The sequence below is a fragment of the Microcaecilia unicolor genome, chromosome 1, assembly GCF_901765095.1.
Source record: "Microcaecilia unicolor chromosome 1, aMicUni1.1, whole genome shotgun sequence".
NCBI classification, from domain to species: domain Eukaryota; kingdom Metazoa; phylum Chordata; class Amphibia; order Gymnophiona; family Siphonopidae; genus Microcaecilia; species Microcaecilia unicolor.
In genome coordinates, this window is record NC_044031.1 from 493,800,210 (window position 1) to 493,816,793 (window position 16,584).

Here is a 16,584-nt window from a genome sequence, read left to right on the forward strand (position 1 = left end):
GAGTTTAATTACAAGTTGAGTGAAGAAATATTTTCTCCACTTCATTTTAAATTTACTACTTTGTAGCCTCATTGCATGCCCCATAGTCCTAGTATTTTTGGAAAGAGTAAACAAGCGATTCACGTCTACCCGTTCCATTCCACTCATTATTTTATAGACCTCTATCATATCTCCCCTCAGCCATCTCTTCTCCAAGCTGAAGATCCCTAGCCACAATAGCCTTTCCTGATAAGGAAGTTGTCTCATCCTCTTTATCATTTTGTTGCCCTTCTCTGTACCTTTTCTAATTCCACTATATCTTTTTTGAGATGTGGTGACCAGAATTGAACGCAGTATTCGAGGTATGGTCGCACCATAGAGTGATACAAAGGATTATAAAGTCCTCATTTTTGTTTTTCTTTCCTTTCCTAATAATACCTAACATTCTATTTGCTTTCTTAGCCGCTGTCGCACACTGAGCAGAGGGTTTCAACGTGTCATCAATGACGACACCTAGATCCCTTTCCTAGTTGGTGGCTCATAATGTGGAACCTTATATCACGTAGCTATAGTTTGTGTTCCTCTTTTCCACATGCATCACTTTGCACTTGCTCACATTAAACATCATCTGCCATTTGGATGCCCAGTCTCATAAGGTCCTCTTGTAATTTTTCACAATCTTCTTGCGATTTAACAACTTTGAATAACTTTCAAGCTTATTTTCGAAAGAGAAGGGCGCCCATCTGTCGTGGACAGGATGCTGGGCTCGATGGACCCTTGGTCTTTTCCCAGTGTGGCATTACTTATGTACTTCTCCCAGGGTCGCCCAAATCGGCATAATCGAAAGCCGATTTTGGGCGTCCTCAATTGCTTTCCGTCGCGGGGACGACCAAAGTTGACGGGGGCATGTCGGAAGCATAGATAAGGAAAGACTGGGGCATGCTTAACACATGGGCATCCTCGGCTGATAATGGAAAAAAGGAGGGCACTCCTGATGAACACTTGGTCCAACACTTGGCCGACTTTACTTGGTCCTTTTATTTTACGACCAAGCCACAAAAATGTGCCCTAAATGACCAGATGACCACCAGAGGGAATTTGGGATGACCTCTCCCTACTCCCCCAGTGGTCACTAACCCCCTCCCACCCTAAAAAAATTTAAAATATTTTTTCCAACCTCTATGCCAGCCTCAAATATCATACCCAGCTCCATGACAGCAGTATGCACGTCCATGGAGCAGTTTTAGTGGGTTCTGCAGTGCACTTCAGGCAGTCAGACCCAGGCCCATCTCCCCTCTACCTGTTAAACTTGTGGTGGTAAATGTGACCCCTCCAAAACCCACCCGAAACCTACTGTACCCACATCTATGTGCCCCCCTTCATCCCTAAGGGCTATGGTAGTGGTGTACAGTTGTGGGGAGTGGGGTTTGGGGGGGGGGGGTTGGGGGTCTCAGCACATAAGGTAAAGGAGCTATGCACCTGGGAGCTTTTTCTGAAGTCCACTGCAGTGCCCCCTAGGGTGCCTGGTTGGTGTCCTGGAATGTGAGGGGGACCAGTGCACTACGAATGATGTTTCCTCCCACGACCAAATGACTTGCATTTGGTCATTTCTGAGATGGGCGTCCTCGATTTCCATTATCGCCGAAAATCAGGGACTACCATCTCTAAGGTTGACCTAAATGTTGAGATTTGGGTGTCCCCAACTGTGTTATCGAAACGAAAGATGGCCGCCCATCTTGTTTCGATAATACGGGTTTCCATGCCCCTTCTCGGGGACGTCCTGTGAGGATGCCCTCAGGAAAACTTGGGCACCCCATTCGATTATGCCCCTCCACGTGTCATCAGCAAATTTAATTACCTCACTAGTTATTCCCATCTCTAGATCATTTATAAATATGTTAAAAAGCAATGATCCCAGCACAGACTCTTGGGGAACCCCTCTATCTACCCTTCTCCATTGAGACTACTGACTATTTAACCCTACTCTCTATTTTCTACCTCTTAACCAGTTTTTAATTCACAACAGTACACTACCTCCTATCCCACGAATCTCCAATTTTCTCTGGAGTTTTTCATGAGGTACTTTGTCAAATGCCTTTTGAAAATCCAGACACACAATATTGACTGGCTCACCTTTATCCACACGTTTGTTCTCCCCTTTAAAGAAATGAAGTAGATTAGTGAGGCAAAATTTCCCATCACTAAATCCATGTTGGCTTTGTCTCATTAATCCTTTGTCTGTGATTTTGTTCTTTATAATAGTCTCTACAATTTTGCCCTGCACTGACGTCAAGCTCACCATTATATAATTTCCAGATTTACTTCTGAAACATTTCTTAAAAATTGGAGTTACATTGGCCACCCTCCAATCTTCCGGTACCACACTAGATTTTAAAGATAAATTACATATTACTAACAATAGTTCTGCAAGTTCATTTTTCAATTCTATCAGTACTCTGGGATGAATACCATCTGGTCCAGGAGATTTGCTACTCTTCAGTTTATCAGATTGTGCTACTACATCTTCCAGGTTTATAAAGATTTCATTCAGTTTCTCTGAAGATTTCATTCAGTTTTGAATATCTTTTCTGGCACTGGTATCTCTCCCACATCTTCCTCAGTGAAGACTGAAGCAAAGAATTCATTTAATCACTGCACTATGGCTTTGTCTTCCCCGAGTGCCCCTGTTACCCCTCGGTCAACTAGCAGTCCAATTGATTATTTTGCCGGCTTCTTGCTTTTAATATACCTAACAAAAGTTTTACTATCTGTTTTTGCCTCCAGTGCAATCTTTCTTTCAAAGTTCCTCTTTGCCTTTCTTATCAGTGCTTTGCATATGACTTGCCGTTCCTTATGCTGTTTCTTATTATTTTCAATCAGATTCTTCTTACATTTTATGAAGGATTTTCTTTTAGCTGTAATAGTTTCCTTCACCTCATTTTCTAGCCATGCAGGCTAACGTTTGGTCTTCCTTTCTCCTTTTTTAATACATGGAATATATTTGGCCTGGGCTTCCAGGATGGTATTTTTGAACAACATCCGTGCCTGATTGTAAATTTTTGACCTTTGCAGCTGCTCCTGTAAACTTTTTTTTCACCGTTCTTCTCATTTTATCATAGTCTCCTTTTTGAAAGTTAAATGCTAACATATTGGATTTCCTGTGTGTATTTACTCCAAAGCCAATATCAAATCTGATCATATTATGATCACTGTTATCAAGCGGCACCAGCACCATTACCTCCTGCACCAGATTATGTGCTCCACTAAGGTGTAGAAGTTTTCCTCTTCTTGTTTGCTCCTGTAACAGCTGCTCCATAAAGCAGTCCTTGATTTGCCTGCATAGTTATGCAAGTGTTTGCACTAAATATTAGCTAGAACCTGAATAATTTCTTGTTCGGCTTAAAAATCGCTGACCATTGCATAATGGATATTGGCCTGTAAATAAATAAAATAGAATAAACATGGATAACAATGTTGAATAGTAAATTATAATAAATCATTCCAAACTACAGGACTCCAGAGGATACATCTTACATAGGGTTATGATATAGCGCCATGTCTACAGGGAGGGCATAAGTCAGTCCTGGTTTTTTCTCTTTTCCTGCATAGTGTTTCACATTGTATTTCGCTATAGGTGCATCACTACTACAAAGGTCTTTTTAAAGACCAGTTTCCTAATCATAAAAGCAATTCCCTAGTGTTATATTCAAACACTTTTTTGAATACATCAAAAATTCATGATCCCTAAGGCAGGCACTTTGTGCTGAAACACTGTGCTGTGTTGGGATTTGCATGTGTTTGCAAGTATAAAAAATAAAGTGTTTTTGTCATTTGATGATCATCCTGTGTCTCTGGTTGTTCTGAAGCCTTCTCCACCTTCCCACTGTTGTCTGCTGACTACACTCTACGTGCGATTTCTTTCAGTTTTCTTTTTATCTCTTTCCATATATGGACCTTTGTTTATGATTCTTGGTCCACCTACGTTATAAGAATAAAGGCAGGACTGGACCAGCCTCTCCCTTGGGCCTGGTACTTTGTGATAACTTTAAGCATGAACTATGCAATGTTTCTCATTACCATGCTGGAATAATATTTTGATATGACTGTGAAGAAACAGTGTGTTTTAAACCTGTAAATTGTATTGGATATGTCTGAAGTATATTTCTCCTATTTGAGCAGCAGAAGATAGTGCATGTTCATGCTTAAAGCTGTTACAGAGGACTGACTTCTCTTTCTTTTAGTTAACATAGATAATAGGAAGTGCCTTGCTGTGATGTAACCAGTTTTTATTTGAAACTTGACTGTTCTGGGCTCTGATTGGCCTGGAGTTTTGAAATTACCTAGAGAGGCTTCAGCAAAGCTCTGGGAAAAAAACAGTTATATTTGATAACTGGTGAACAGATATATACTGTATGTCCTGATGTCCCCAGGTACTTTCTAGGAAGTATGCAAATGTTTAGTTAGTTTTCTAATTAATCCATTTTTCAGCTACGTGTTACTGTTTGCTATATGCATATATTTTTTTTTGGTCCACTGTTCCAAGTTCTGAGAATAAATACATTTATTTGTTTTTTTTTCCTGTCTGGACTGATAAAGAATCCTGGTGGAGTATGTGTTGGGTCTGTAAGTGCTTTCTGGGAACTGTGGGGCCACTGGGAGTATAGCTCCAGTAACTAGAAATCACTGGGGATAATTTGAGAGTGAGAGACTCACCCAGAGGCAGTTGTGACCCAGTCAGTGGGAGGAGGGTGCTAGTGTAGAGTATGAGCGGCAGGTGCAGGCGGACCTAAGCTGTGCTTGGGGATAGACCATCTAAGTGGCCGCGGGGTAACCCCAGGCAGGTGTCTAGGTGTTTCATGACAATCACATACTATATAAGAAAAATGCATGGGGCCTGATATTTATCCAGCGGTGATCAGCGTGTCATTGACCGCTGTTGGTGTTATAAATTTAGTGCGGGGCCATGTCCAGCTTCTGGCATTGAATTTCTGGGTCTATGGAGCTGGCAAAAACATATGCGGTTAAGTGTGATATTTGGTACTTAACTGGCTATGAAGGACTGTATAAAAATAGGACTGTATTTTATGCAGTTAGCCTAGTCGCTCCCAGAATGCCCCCAAAACAGCTGATTTCGACTTGGGAGCTAACTGGGCATTTTCAGCGGCACTATCTGGTTAAGTGCTGTTGAAAATTCCTGGTTAGCCTTGGACAGGCAATGTAAATGGACAGGAGCATCTCCTGTTGGTTTAAATCATTATTGAATATAGGGCCCATGTTACCTACATGTTTCTTTCAATGGATGACCTTGATGTTTTTTTTTTGTCCCTTTTCTTAGCTTCTCAATACTCAGGCTCTCCTCTTGAGTTCCGGAGCAATAGTTGCAGCAGGGAGGGAACCTTTTAAGCCAAGAAATTACAATCATGAACAAAACCGTCTTCCGGCTAAACTGCCAGGGATCTCAAATCGAGTGCTTCCAAAAACAAAATCCACACAAGAAAACAGAAAGAGTAAGTTTATGTTTCCATAAATCTGTGTTTTCATTAGCAATTTCCTTAAGACGGACTGCAGAGAAATTGCAGGTAAAGATTTTTAGTTTAGACATGTCGTGGTGGTGGTGGTGGGGGGGGGGGGGGGGTAATTCTATAACTGTGCACCTATAATTAGAGCGCATCAGTTTGGCTATTTGGGGGTCAATTTGAATTGAATTCTTTATAGAACAAATGTTAGATAAAAAAACAACAAAGCAGTGGAATCAAATGCATTTATTGGAACAATACCCAACGTGGCCACGTTTCGCCCTCAGGCTGCGTCAGGGGTACAAACTATCAAAAGTGTATGTAAATATATCATACACACTAGTAGTTCCAAAAAACTAGGTCCATTTATCTGCTACTTCCAACTTCCATATCAGTTCAGTTGGAAGTAGCAGATAAATGGAACTAGTTTTTTGGAACTACTAGTGTGTATGATATATTTACATACACTTTTGATAGTTTGTACCCCTGACGCAGCCTGAGGGCGAAACGTGGCCACGTTGGGTATTGTTCCAATAAATGCATTTGATTCCACTGCTTTGTTGTTTTTTATCTACTGTTTTGTAAGCAGTTGTGTGCCTTTTTGTTTTTTTTTTGTTTTAGAACAAATGTTAGGGCATTGCTCTGACCTGAACTATGTAATTTAAATCCAAAATTGAAGGTTTTATATACTTTCTAACCTAAAATGTACAATGGAATGTCAATATGGAAATCTGATTTAAAAAGGAGCTTTCTAATTGGCTGCACTGCTCTAGTAAGGGATCTAATTAGTGACAGTTGGAGAGAGAGCAAGGGAAGACTTTGATGAGAGAAGACCTGCTTCTTGATGTTTCTGTGTGAGAGGTCTGAAAGGAAAGAATATATGAGAAAGTTTGAGTGTAATAATAAAAGAGTGATTGAGAATAGTTTACTGAGAGTACTGAGATTTTATAGAGGTTTATACTGAACTTCAGAGGTTTTAATTTCTCTTCTGAGAGAGAAAAGCTGTGCTTCATAGTTCATTCTGAACTAATTGATAGTAGCTAAGGTAAAGAATAGTTAGAATACTATTTAAAAATATATATATTTTATTCTGAAAAGTGCATTTAATATTAATAGCCTTTCAGTGGGTTGAGGTAACTGAAATAGGAACTGACATGATATTGTCCCTGAAAGTTATCTTCTGAGATGTAAAGATATTTTTAAAGGTATTTATTGAAAACCAATAGATTTATATCTGAAGTCTGAACTAGACAGATAAATAAATTATCTGACATTAGAAAAGTAAAGATTTAATTTAGTCAAAACCTCTTAGTGATTGATTCTCCTTACAGATATCAAATCATACCTTAACTGTTTTCATTCGGTAACACCTTTCTAAGGATGATGTTTTCTTATGTTCACTCTGTACTCTGTGGGCTAAATACAGTTTAGGCCTCAGCATACACGACTACAAATAAAAAGGGTTAATTGGATAAACTGTGTGAAGTTCACAGAGCAGGTGACATTAACCAGGTAATGCTGCTGAATATCTTTACTTACTAACTAGCTAGGCTAGGGGTGGTCCACGGACGGAGTTTGTGTGGAGCCACAACTTATCCAGTTACTGGCAATATTCAGTCCTCTGTCTAAGTAAATGCATAAAGTTAGGAGAACAAAAAGGCTGTCCTAACTTTGGGGCCTTTATACTAAGGCGTGGTAGGCCTAATGCAGGCCAACTCTGTACTAAAGGGTACTATTGCAGGATGTGCTGAGGCGTCCCACAGTAGTTTATCGCTTAGCGCATGTTAATCCTGCACTTTTCCAGTACTGGAGGCATGCCCATGGGTGGAGAGTAGGTATGCCTGCACTAATTGGAAAGCAAGGGCACATTATCACTTGCTACTCAATTAGCTCAGGAGTAGCATGGGAGCCCTTACCGCCTCCTAAATAGGTGGCAGTAAGGGATCCTGCAGTAATGGCCACGTGTTAATGGGGAAATTAGCACATGGAGATTACAAAAAAATTTGGAAAGGCAGTCATTTTACCACAACACTCAAAGTGGCCGTAGTGCATGGAAAACCCATAAGCTGACACCAGCGCCGGTCACTTTTTAGCACAGCTTGGTAAAAGGATCCCTTTATGTGCTGAACTAACCAGGCACCAGTCTGAATATTGGCTGGTACCCAGTTACCTTTTGGGTCAGTGCAGATACCTATATATTCAATGCTGGGAGCCATATATGCCCTGGCATTGAATATCTGGGGTTAGTTTATCCCGCAGCTATGAGCGACTTACAAGCTGCTTACTGTCATGGGCTGAATATTAACCTCTAGGTTTTTTAAAGTAGCAGTGTATAACACCTAAAAAAAAGATTAGTACATAGGCATCCTGGTGAAACAATGTAAACAATGGGATTTTTTGCTTCTAAAGTTCTAGCATTTGTAATTATTTCTATTATCTTCATAAGTTTTTGTTGTGTCCTCCACTAATCAGATTGTTTTTCTTTCTTCTTTATATTCCTTTCTGCTGCTTTTTCTTCCTGTGGATGCTTTTACATGGTATCTTATTTTCATCTATACTATGGTTGTGGATGCTTTGAATCTCATTATTCACAACAGAGAGTAGAATTGTCCCTAGTTCAACATCCCATGTTCATTCTCTTCCATCCAACAAAATAGACAGCAATGATAACACTTTAGATTTTTCCTATCAACCTGATACTTTTGTGAATGCAACTGATGCTCTCCCACACAATGGTGCAGAATTGTTTCTGATACCCTTTCAAGATGACATAGAGAAGTCTGTTCATGTGAATCCAGACGGCAGTATGATGGTCGAAATGAAGGTTCGATTCAAGCTAAAAGAAGAAGAAACCATCCAATGGACAACCAAGGTCAGTCATTCCAGTTTTGCTGACAAAAACTGCAACATCTTCAGTTCTATGAAGGACTCAGGAAATCAGTTATCTGATCTAATTAATTTAGCACATAAAGGAAATGATAACATGCTTTGCTTAGAAAATTATGATATAAGCAGTGAGCCAGAAAAGCTGGTGGAAACCACAGTCAAACACTCTGATTCTGGTTCGGAAGCTTATGCTTCTGATATCTGTCTGAATTCCCCCAAATCTACTGACACAAGCACTATGTTGTCTGAGAATAAAGAAAAACCTTGCTTGCACAGACCACCAACACCCTGGCCTCGAACAGTACGACAAAAGCAGGCTTCAGTCAAAGTGTTGGAAACTCTGGTGTCAGAAGGACAATTTCAAGATAACTCAAGGCAGTTTTCCTACAGTGAGGAAATAAAAGATCACAAAAGGAGAACTGACCATTGTACAGTCAATCAATCGGATTGCCAAATTCCATCAACTAGTAGCAACCTAGAACACAAGAAAAATATCAGTATTGTGAAGTATTCTATGGATGGTATGGAAGAAGAAGAAATGACAAATGATCTAATAAAAGCCAACAGTCAGAATAGATCGGATATGATCCATGATGAAGAGGTTTCTCTGGCAATAGTGAATAGGTCAGTTGAAAGAGAAGATAGTAATAATTTAAGATCAAATTACATACCCTCTGTAAAGATTGAACAGAATGTCAGGCCTCTTTCAACCAATGCTGAATGTTTTCATTCTGACTCCTGTGAAGCTAGAGAACTGAAGAGATCAAGAAATAGTGCGGCTAATTGTTCAGAGTCCCCTAAACCCCAAAATAAAAACATTCCTTTTGATTGTGTGCTTTCTGTCCAGAGTTTAGGAAATAATATAATACAAATAGAAACACAATCAAGTTCTAATGAAACTTCCGAGTCAACCACAACTATAGGATCATCTGTTAGTCGACATAGGTCAAGGCAGCTCAGTAATAGTTTAGAAAATGATGGAGGTATTAAGTCTAAAGCTTCTTTCAGTAATAACAGGAAGAGGAGCAAAACCCAAAATATTCAAATGGATCAACTAGCAAAGAAAGTCCAGAGTCAGCAAGCCAGGACATCTATTGGAGAAGGAACCGGCAAGCATGAGATTGTGCTGCCTAACTCAATCCTTAGTGGAGGTAATCAAAGATCCAGAATGGAAAGCACGGATATGCATGCATTTTCTCTCAAAAGCACAGGAAATCTTTGCAAAGAAAATTATGGTGAAGGAGCACCAACATCTAGAAGCTTAAACCACATCTCCTTTAAAAAGGGCCAGTGTCCACAGGTGTATATGACTGGGAAACACAATGATTTATGTATTACCAAAAAAGCAAGCGGTGACAAACAGATGGCCACAATAAAACCCAGATCCATTAAGAAAATAAGTTTATCTGTGCCACTGAAAAGTGAAAACAATGCAGAAAAGAAATCTTATCAGAAAAATGAAATTAAATATAATTTGAACACTGAAGAAGAACATAAATGCCATTTCAACAATAAAAGTAATATGGCTTTTCATGTTAATTTTACAGAGACAGCAAATGGATCCTCATTGATAGAAAGCACCCTGAATGGAATGGAAAATTGCAGTGCACTGAAAAGCGATTTGCAGAACTCTTTACAAACCCAGAATAAACACAGAAAGAATAAAAATGATTCAAACATGTTCGAAAGCAAAAGCAAAACTGTAAATAGAGAAAATGCAGTTGATATTGCACCTAAGATTACTCATCATTCACTAGAAAGCTATGTACAAAGCAGATTTCCAAATACTTTAGTTCCATTAAACAGGAAAGATGAACCTGCAGAGAGCAGCAGCATCATTCATGATGTTGTCAATACTGCTTTGGATGAGAAGCCTACGTTCATGATTGAAAGTAAAATGCATAAAATTGAATACAATCCAACTAAATGTAATCTGGTTAATGAGCCAGCACAGTCCATCACCAAAATAGAAAGTGCCGAAAACAAATCAGTCAAAGAGTTCTCTGGGAGGCAGGTTGGCTCTGTGATGAGTACAACTGCTAATGTTATGGAAAGAAATGAGCATCCACTGCCCTCAGACTTCCAGCAGAGTACAAATTCTGAAGATCAGTTGTTTAATGAAGTGGATGGAATTGTGAAAATGAAAAACAGGCTGACATTTGGCATTCATGGTAGGAGCGCATCTCCGAGAAAGCAAAATGCTGATGTTGCTGTCCAAGCCAAAACTGAATTATTTACTAGCACAGCAAGTACCATGACTGACGCATCGAAGGATTGTGTCTCTGACTTGTTGCTGGGCCAACTGAAAACCTCTTCTTTTTATAGCATCAAATTTAGGAAAACTTATTGTAAAAGTCTTGAGAAATCATTTAGTCTTCCTGATCTATCATCAGTTCCCCCTACAGCAGTTAATTCTTCCTCAAAGTTAGTTCTTGCTTGGTGTGCAATACTAAATCTGAAAGAAAGTTTAGCTACCTTACTAGAAGACATACCCGGGAGCAATGGTAGATTCTCTGAAATATTTACACTGCTGCAATCTCTTAAACACATGTCACTCTTAGAAGAAGCTCATGACTTGAAGGCTGCTGTGTTGAATTTGCAAGAATTGACAGTGAATCACCATGAAAAATGTAAAGACTCCGCTTGTTGGCCTGAAAATACATCTGCAAAGGAAACTAACAATGTTTCACAATTCTGTGAAAATGACAACCTATGCAAAATGAAAAATGAAAATAACTTTGATAATGGAGAAAAGCACGATAAAACTCAAGAACAAGAGGTAGAATCAGAGAGATTCAATGACCTCCAAAAAAGTATCGTAATGCCAGCAGGTTCCAAGGATTCTGAAAATCTGTGTGCATTTAAGACACTCTTTAACAGAAAAGGTACTGTTGGGGATAAACTAAAATATGTCTCTATTTCAAATGCAGAAGTTACGGAGAAAAATGAAACCTGTGAAACTGTTAATTTTCAACTGGAATCCCAGCATAGGTGTATGAACACATTCTTTTTGGAAGGAGAAATGCCGGAGGATGTTCAACAAAGAATAACCACTGAAGATGAAAACTCAAATAATAATGGTGTAAATTCTGGGGAGCAAATTCATCCAGTAGAACTGGAGACATTTGCATCCACAGATGACAAAGGTACAGCTCCTTACGATAACAATGAAAATGATAGGAAAATATATACTGAAAGATCAACAAGAGAAAAGAACAAACTGAAAGATAATCAAAAGTGTAATGATAATATCTTCCCAATATATGAACATGAAAAAGAATTTGGAAATGAAGAAGAAAAGAATAGCATTTATAATGAAACTTTAGGGAACTGTTCTTTTACATCATTCTCTTTATTTTCCTGCTGTGAATCAAGTAAAGAAAAGGAAACTGACACAATAGATAAGAAACCAAAAGTTAAAAAGATAGTACAAGAAATGGAACGGAGAAAATATTCAGGTACTGTTTTTGAATCCAAGAAATGTTTTCAACATCCAAGTTCAGACTACAGATCAGACAGTGAAGGAAGTGGGACTGGTGATTATACATTTAGGCAATCTAGTGAAAGAAACGCTGAAAGTGGAGCAGAATCAACTTGTCAAACGCAATTTAAGATCGGTCATGTTAAAAGAACTATTGAAAGACTTTATGGAAAAGCGGAAGCTAGCTTAAAGGTTTCCCATAAAGAAGAATCTGTGATACTATCTAAAAGTTTCCCAAGGGACTCCTATGTATCTGTTGATCTGGAATTTAAGGGAAGGCCCTCTGTATCTCAAGAACATGAGTCTCAATGTATAGAGAATATTTCAAGACCTTCTATTATTTCAGAAGCACATCATAAAGAACAAAAACAAAAGTGCAATACAGGAAGTGCTGACAATACTTGCTTTTCATTATTTCAGACCATTTCAGACAGAGGACTATCACCAATAGATGATATAGGTGGACATTGTACAAAGCAACACTGTAAGGCTGATGAATGTATAGAAAAAAATAATGGAGTGCTAATAGATAAGGGGAGGTGGCTCCTTAATGAAAATCACCTGGTAAGGAGATCCCCTCCTGAAAACAACTTAGAGACAATATCAGTGGACACAGTGTTTGACAATAGTAGCGATGATGTTTCATATTCAAAATGTGGAAATCAATATCACCCGCTTGCTGAAGTATCCTCTTCAGAACTGGAAGACATGGTTAGGCCCCATCAGTTCAGGTATAACTACTTCAATATGCCTCATGGTAGTGATCCTGAGCCTTTTAATGACAATTTACAAGGAACTAATGGCAAAAGTAAATTTGCTGGCAGCAATTCAATATCACTTACTCAAAGGAAGGAAAATGATGATTGTTCAGAAGAAATACGTACATCTTCCTTACAAAATATTGCAAGGATTCCAGCCTTTACCACAGTAGAATTCAGATTACCTGGCAACAAGGTACATCCCCTAGGTAGGCAGCCCAATGATGATCAACTTTCTAATGCTCACCACACAAACAAGGATCAAGTTAAGGAGCAGGATTCTTTAGATAAGCTTCATTTTATTTGTGGTCAGCACTGCCCGATCTTGCTAGTGATCATCAAGCCACTGGACGAGGAAGGCAGAGGATTTGCCTATTGCAAAGCATCTGACTTTGAGAACCAGCTGGGTGTATACCATCAGACCGAAAAAAAATCTAGTCTGTTACAATCATACAATAATTTACAGAGAGATAAAAACAACAATATAGACTGCATCTCTATTAATGAACATACCAACTGCATATTTCAAAGACTACATTACAACAAAATGCTAGATTTTATTACCAGAGGTAATTATGGCCAAAATGGATTATCACTACAAGATGGAGATGATTCAAAAACAATTGAAGAACTTGCAGATGAGAGGCATCTTATCCCATTGAAAAGGTGGTTCTTAGCTACTAAAAATATGAATTTAACCCTGAAAAGTAACAACAAGTACAGAAATAACCAATCTGAGCAAATTTTGTATAGAACAGTAATAGATGTAAATAACAATTTATCATGCTACGCAGTAAGTAGATGGGTGTAAGAGGTCCAGAAGAAGCTCAAATAACATTGTCACAAACACAAGTAAATACTTATTAATGAGACCATCAAAGAGCTGTCATTCCAGCCAGACTTCTAGTAGAGTAACTTCCCTGCGGCATTCAGATAGAGAATCTTCTGAAAATTGTGAGGATTACAATATCACTCCTTCTGAAAAAGAAACAATACCTAAATTAGGTAATGCTAAAAGTGACACAGAAAACTGCAATGAAGAAGATATACAGCCCCACATTAGATAGTATGTAAAACTTTGAATTGATACATCCAGGTCAGCATTATTTTAAAAAAGGATCTGCTGGTGTAGAGCCTTTTCTAATATATATACAAGAGCACGTGTATTTGATTGTGCATGTAATATGATGGCTATCTATATAGTGTTGGACAATGGTAGAATATATGATCACATTACCCCAAACATTTTAAATTTCATATAGGGTAAAATTTTAAGTTATTGACTTTAGCCCATAAACCCCCAAATTCTATATAATGTGACTTAAATTGTGCATGCAAATCTGATTGTATTCTGTTTTGCATGTGCAACTTAATTGGCTTAATAAGCCAATCAGTGCCGATAATTGTCACTTAGCAAACAATTATTGCCACTAATTGGCTTTAATTAGAATTTATTCACATAACTGTCTAAGCATATTCTATAAAGTGATGTGTGTAAATTCTAAGATGCAGATCTGAAAAAAGGTGCGACCATGGGAGAGGCATGGGTGTCCCTAGAATTTATGCATGGTGTTATAGAATATGCCCATTCTGCACGTAACTTAGGTGTCAGCATTTATACCAGGTTTTAATTGGCGTAAATGGCTGCGACGAAATATAGTCACAGGAAATGGGTGCTGGGCATATTCTATAAACAATGCCTACATTTAGACGTATTCTATAAACAGCACCTAACTTTAGGCATAGTTGTATAGAATATGCCTAAGTGTATTTTTTTTTTCAGCAGTGATCTTTTAGGTGTCCTAAATAGAATCTAACCCTAAGTGTATTGCACTAGATTCTATATATCACACCTAAAAAATTGGCGCTGAAATGAAATACGCCTAAGCATATTTTATAAAGTAGGTCTTAATTTAGACATACTTTATAGAATAAGCCTAAATTTCTGCGTGGTTTATAGGAGTGTAGGAGTGGCCTAGTGGTTAGGGTGGTGGACTTTGGTCCTGGGGAACTGAGGAACTGAGTTCAATTCCCACATCAGGCACAGGCAGCTCCTTGTGACTCTGGGCAAGTCACTTAACCCTCCATTGCCCCATGTAAGCTGCATTGAGCCTGCCATTAGTGGGAAAGCACGGGGTACAAATGTAACAAAAAAAAAAATACACCAAGCACCCATCCGCACAACTAAGTTTACTCACAGGCAGTTGCACCAAGTAAAACTTGGTGTAAATCCTGACACCTAAATTAGGTGTGGACCAGGTGTATTCTGTAACAGCGCACATAGATTTTAGACTTGCCCATTCCAAGCCCATGGCCACACTCCCTTTTCAACTATGTCTTAGAATTTACACATCACATTATAGAATATGCTTAGACGGCTGTTTGCGTAAATTATTATTAATGTTGCTACTAATTGGGTTTCTATACAACTTTGTATTTGCTATCCACCGACTGGGCAAACGCCTTTGACGGTACTATGTAAGCCACATTGAGCTTGCAAATAGGTGGGAAAATGTGAGGTACAAATGCAACAAATAAATAAATAAATAATTATTGACTTGGATTGAGCACTATTGGAAGTAGGATACCGGTCTAGATGGACCATTGGTCTGACCCAGTATGGCTATTCTTATGTTCTTATGTTCTAATGCCAATTAGTGTCAATAGTTGCTTGTTAGAATCCAGGTTATTTATATTCATTGACTTCCTTATACACCTCTTAGAAGTCTGCACTCTTTCGAATCCAAAAAGGGCTAGATGGTATCTACCCAGTCCAAGGCTTTTTAAAAAAATATTGCACCTTCCTTATGGAATAATCTGCCAGGTACTATACAGGCTGAAGCAAAGTCAACAGATTTAAGGCTTTGTTATTCTTTAAACAAGCTTTTGATGCTGTCTTTGAATGCAGTAATAAAATATACTAGTGGGAGGTAGTGCCGTTTCTGTGGGACACAAGACTCAGGAGGAAGATTAAGCCTGTAGTGAATGAAAGATTTCTTGTATGGATGTCCTAGGCTTTCCTATTATACTAATGGAGTTCTTTTTTTTTGTTTGTTTGTTTGTTTTTTGTTTTTTTAATTATTATTTTATTGTATTTTATGAATTGTGAATCGCTTTGTTTGATAAAAGTTAAGTGGTTAATAAACAAACATAAACGTTTCTTTTTCCATTGATCACATTCAGGTACAATAGGAATTTGGCTGTCCCAGGAAAGCCCTCAGCCTAAGTTTGTACCAGAAGCAATGGAGAGTGAAATGACCAACCCATGATCACAAGGATCCACACTAGGGTTTGAACTGGGGTCCCCCTGGTTTTCAACCTGGTGCTATAACCATTAGGCTAGTTTTCCACTTATGTTTGCCATTTTGAAAACCTACATGTATACACAACGCTAATTAACAAGAGAGGCCCCAGTCCTTATTTGTTTTAAAATTGAAGGGAAGAAATAAGAGGGAGAACTCCCTTAATTTCTCCTGTGCCCATACACACACTTTTTACAATTCTACATATGCTGCAAGAGACCAGCTGTACATCCTGACAGCGATATATTGGGACATACACATGCATAACCTTTCTGAAATGGGGAATACACGTATAGATTTTAGTTTCACCCAAGCCATGCTCAAACCATGTCCCTTTCCAGTCTACACATAGTGCGGTTATACATGTGTAAATGCTGGCTTTCTAAAATTGGGTTTTATGCTTGTAAGCGATATATACATGCAAATGAGAAGAGTAGCTGCTTAATGGTTAATGCAGTGGCTTAAGAATCAGTGGAACCAGGTTTGATTCTAGAGAGTTGCACGGGGACAGAAATGCGACCCATCCCCGCCAGAATCAAACCCGTCCCCGCTCATCCCTGCCAGAATCTAACCCGTCCCCGCCCGTCCCCGTGAGTAATCTCCTCCGTCTCCGCCCGTCCCCGTGAGTGATCTTCTCCACCCCCGCCCATCCCCGTGAGTGA

The 16,584-nt window shown here is 38.8% G+C and overlaps 2 protein-coding genes across 2 annotated transcripts in view; both read left to right on the plus strand.

Annotated features, from left to right (window-relative positions):
* RP1 (RP1 axonemal microtubule associated) overlaps window positions 1-13,431 on the plus strand; it is a 102,586-nt gene extending 89,155 nt beyond the window's left edge. Inside the window, exons 4-5 of the mRNA XM_030189299.1 lie at window positions 5,315-5,496; window positions 8,100-13,431. Of these exons, the coding sequence (XP_030045159.1) occupies window positions 5,315-5,496; window positions 8,100-13,431 (5,514 nt within the window). The remainder of the gene's footprint in view (window positions 1-5,314; window positions 5,497-8,099) is intronic.
* Window positions 13,432-13,486: 55 nt separating this feature from the next.
* The window catches only part of LOC115459555 (lipoxygenase homology domain-containing protein 1), a 98,245-nt gene continuing 95,147 nt past the window's right edge, over window positions 13,487-16,584 (plus strand). The window contains exon 1 of the mRNA XM_030189395.1: window positions 13,487-13,625. Within this exon, the coding sequence (XP_030045255.1) occupies window positions 13,487-13,625 (139 nt within the window). The remainder of the gene's footprint in view (window positions 13,626-16,584) is intronic.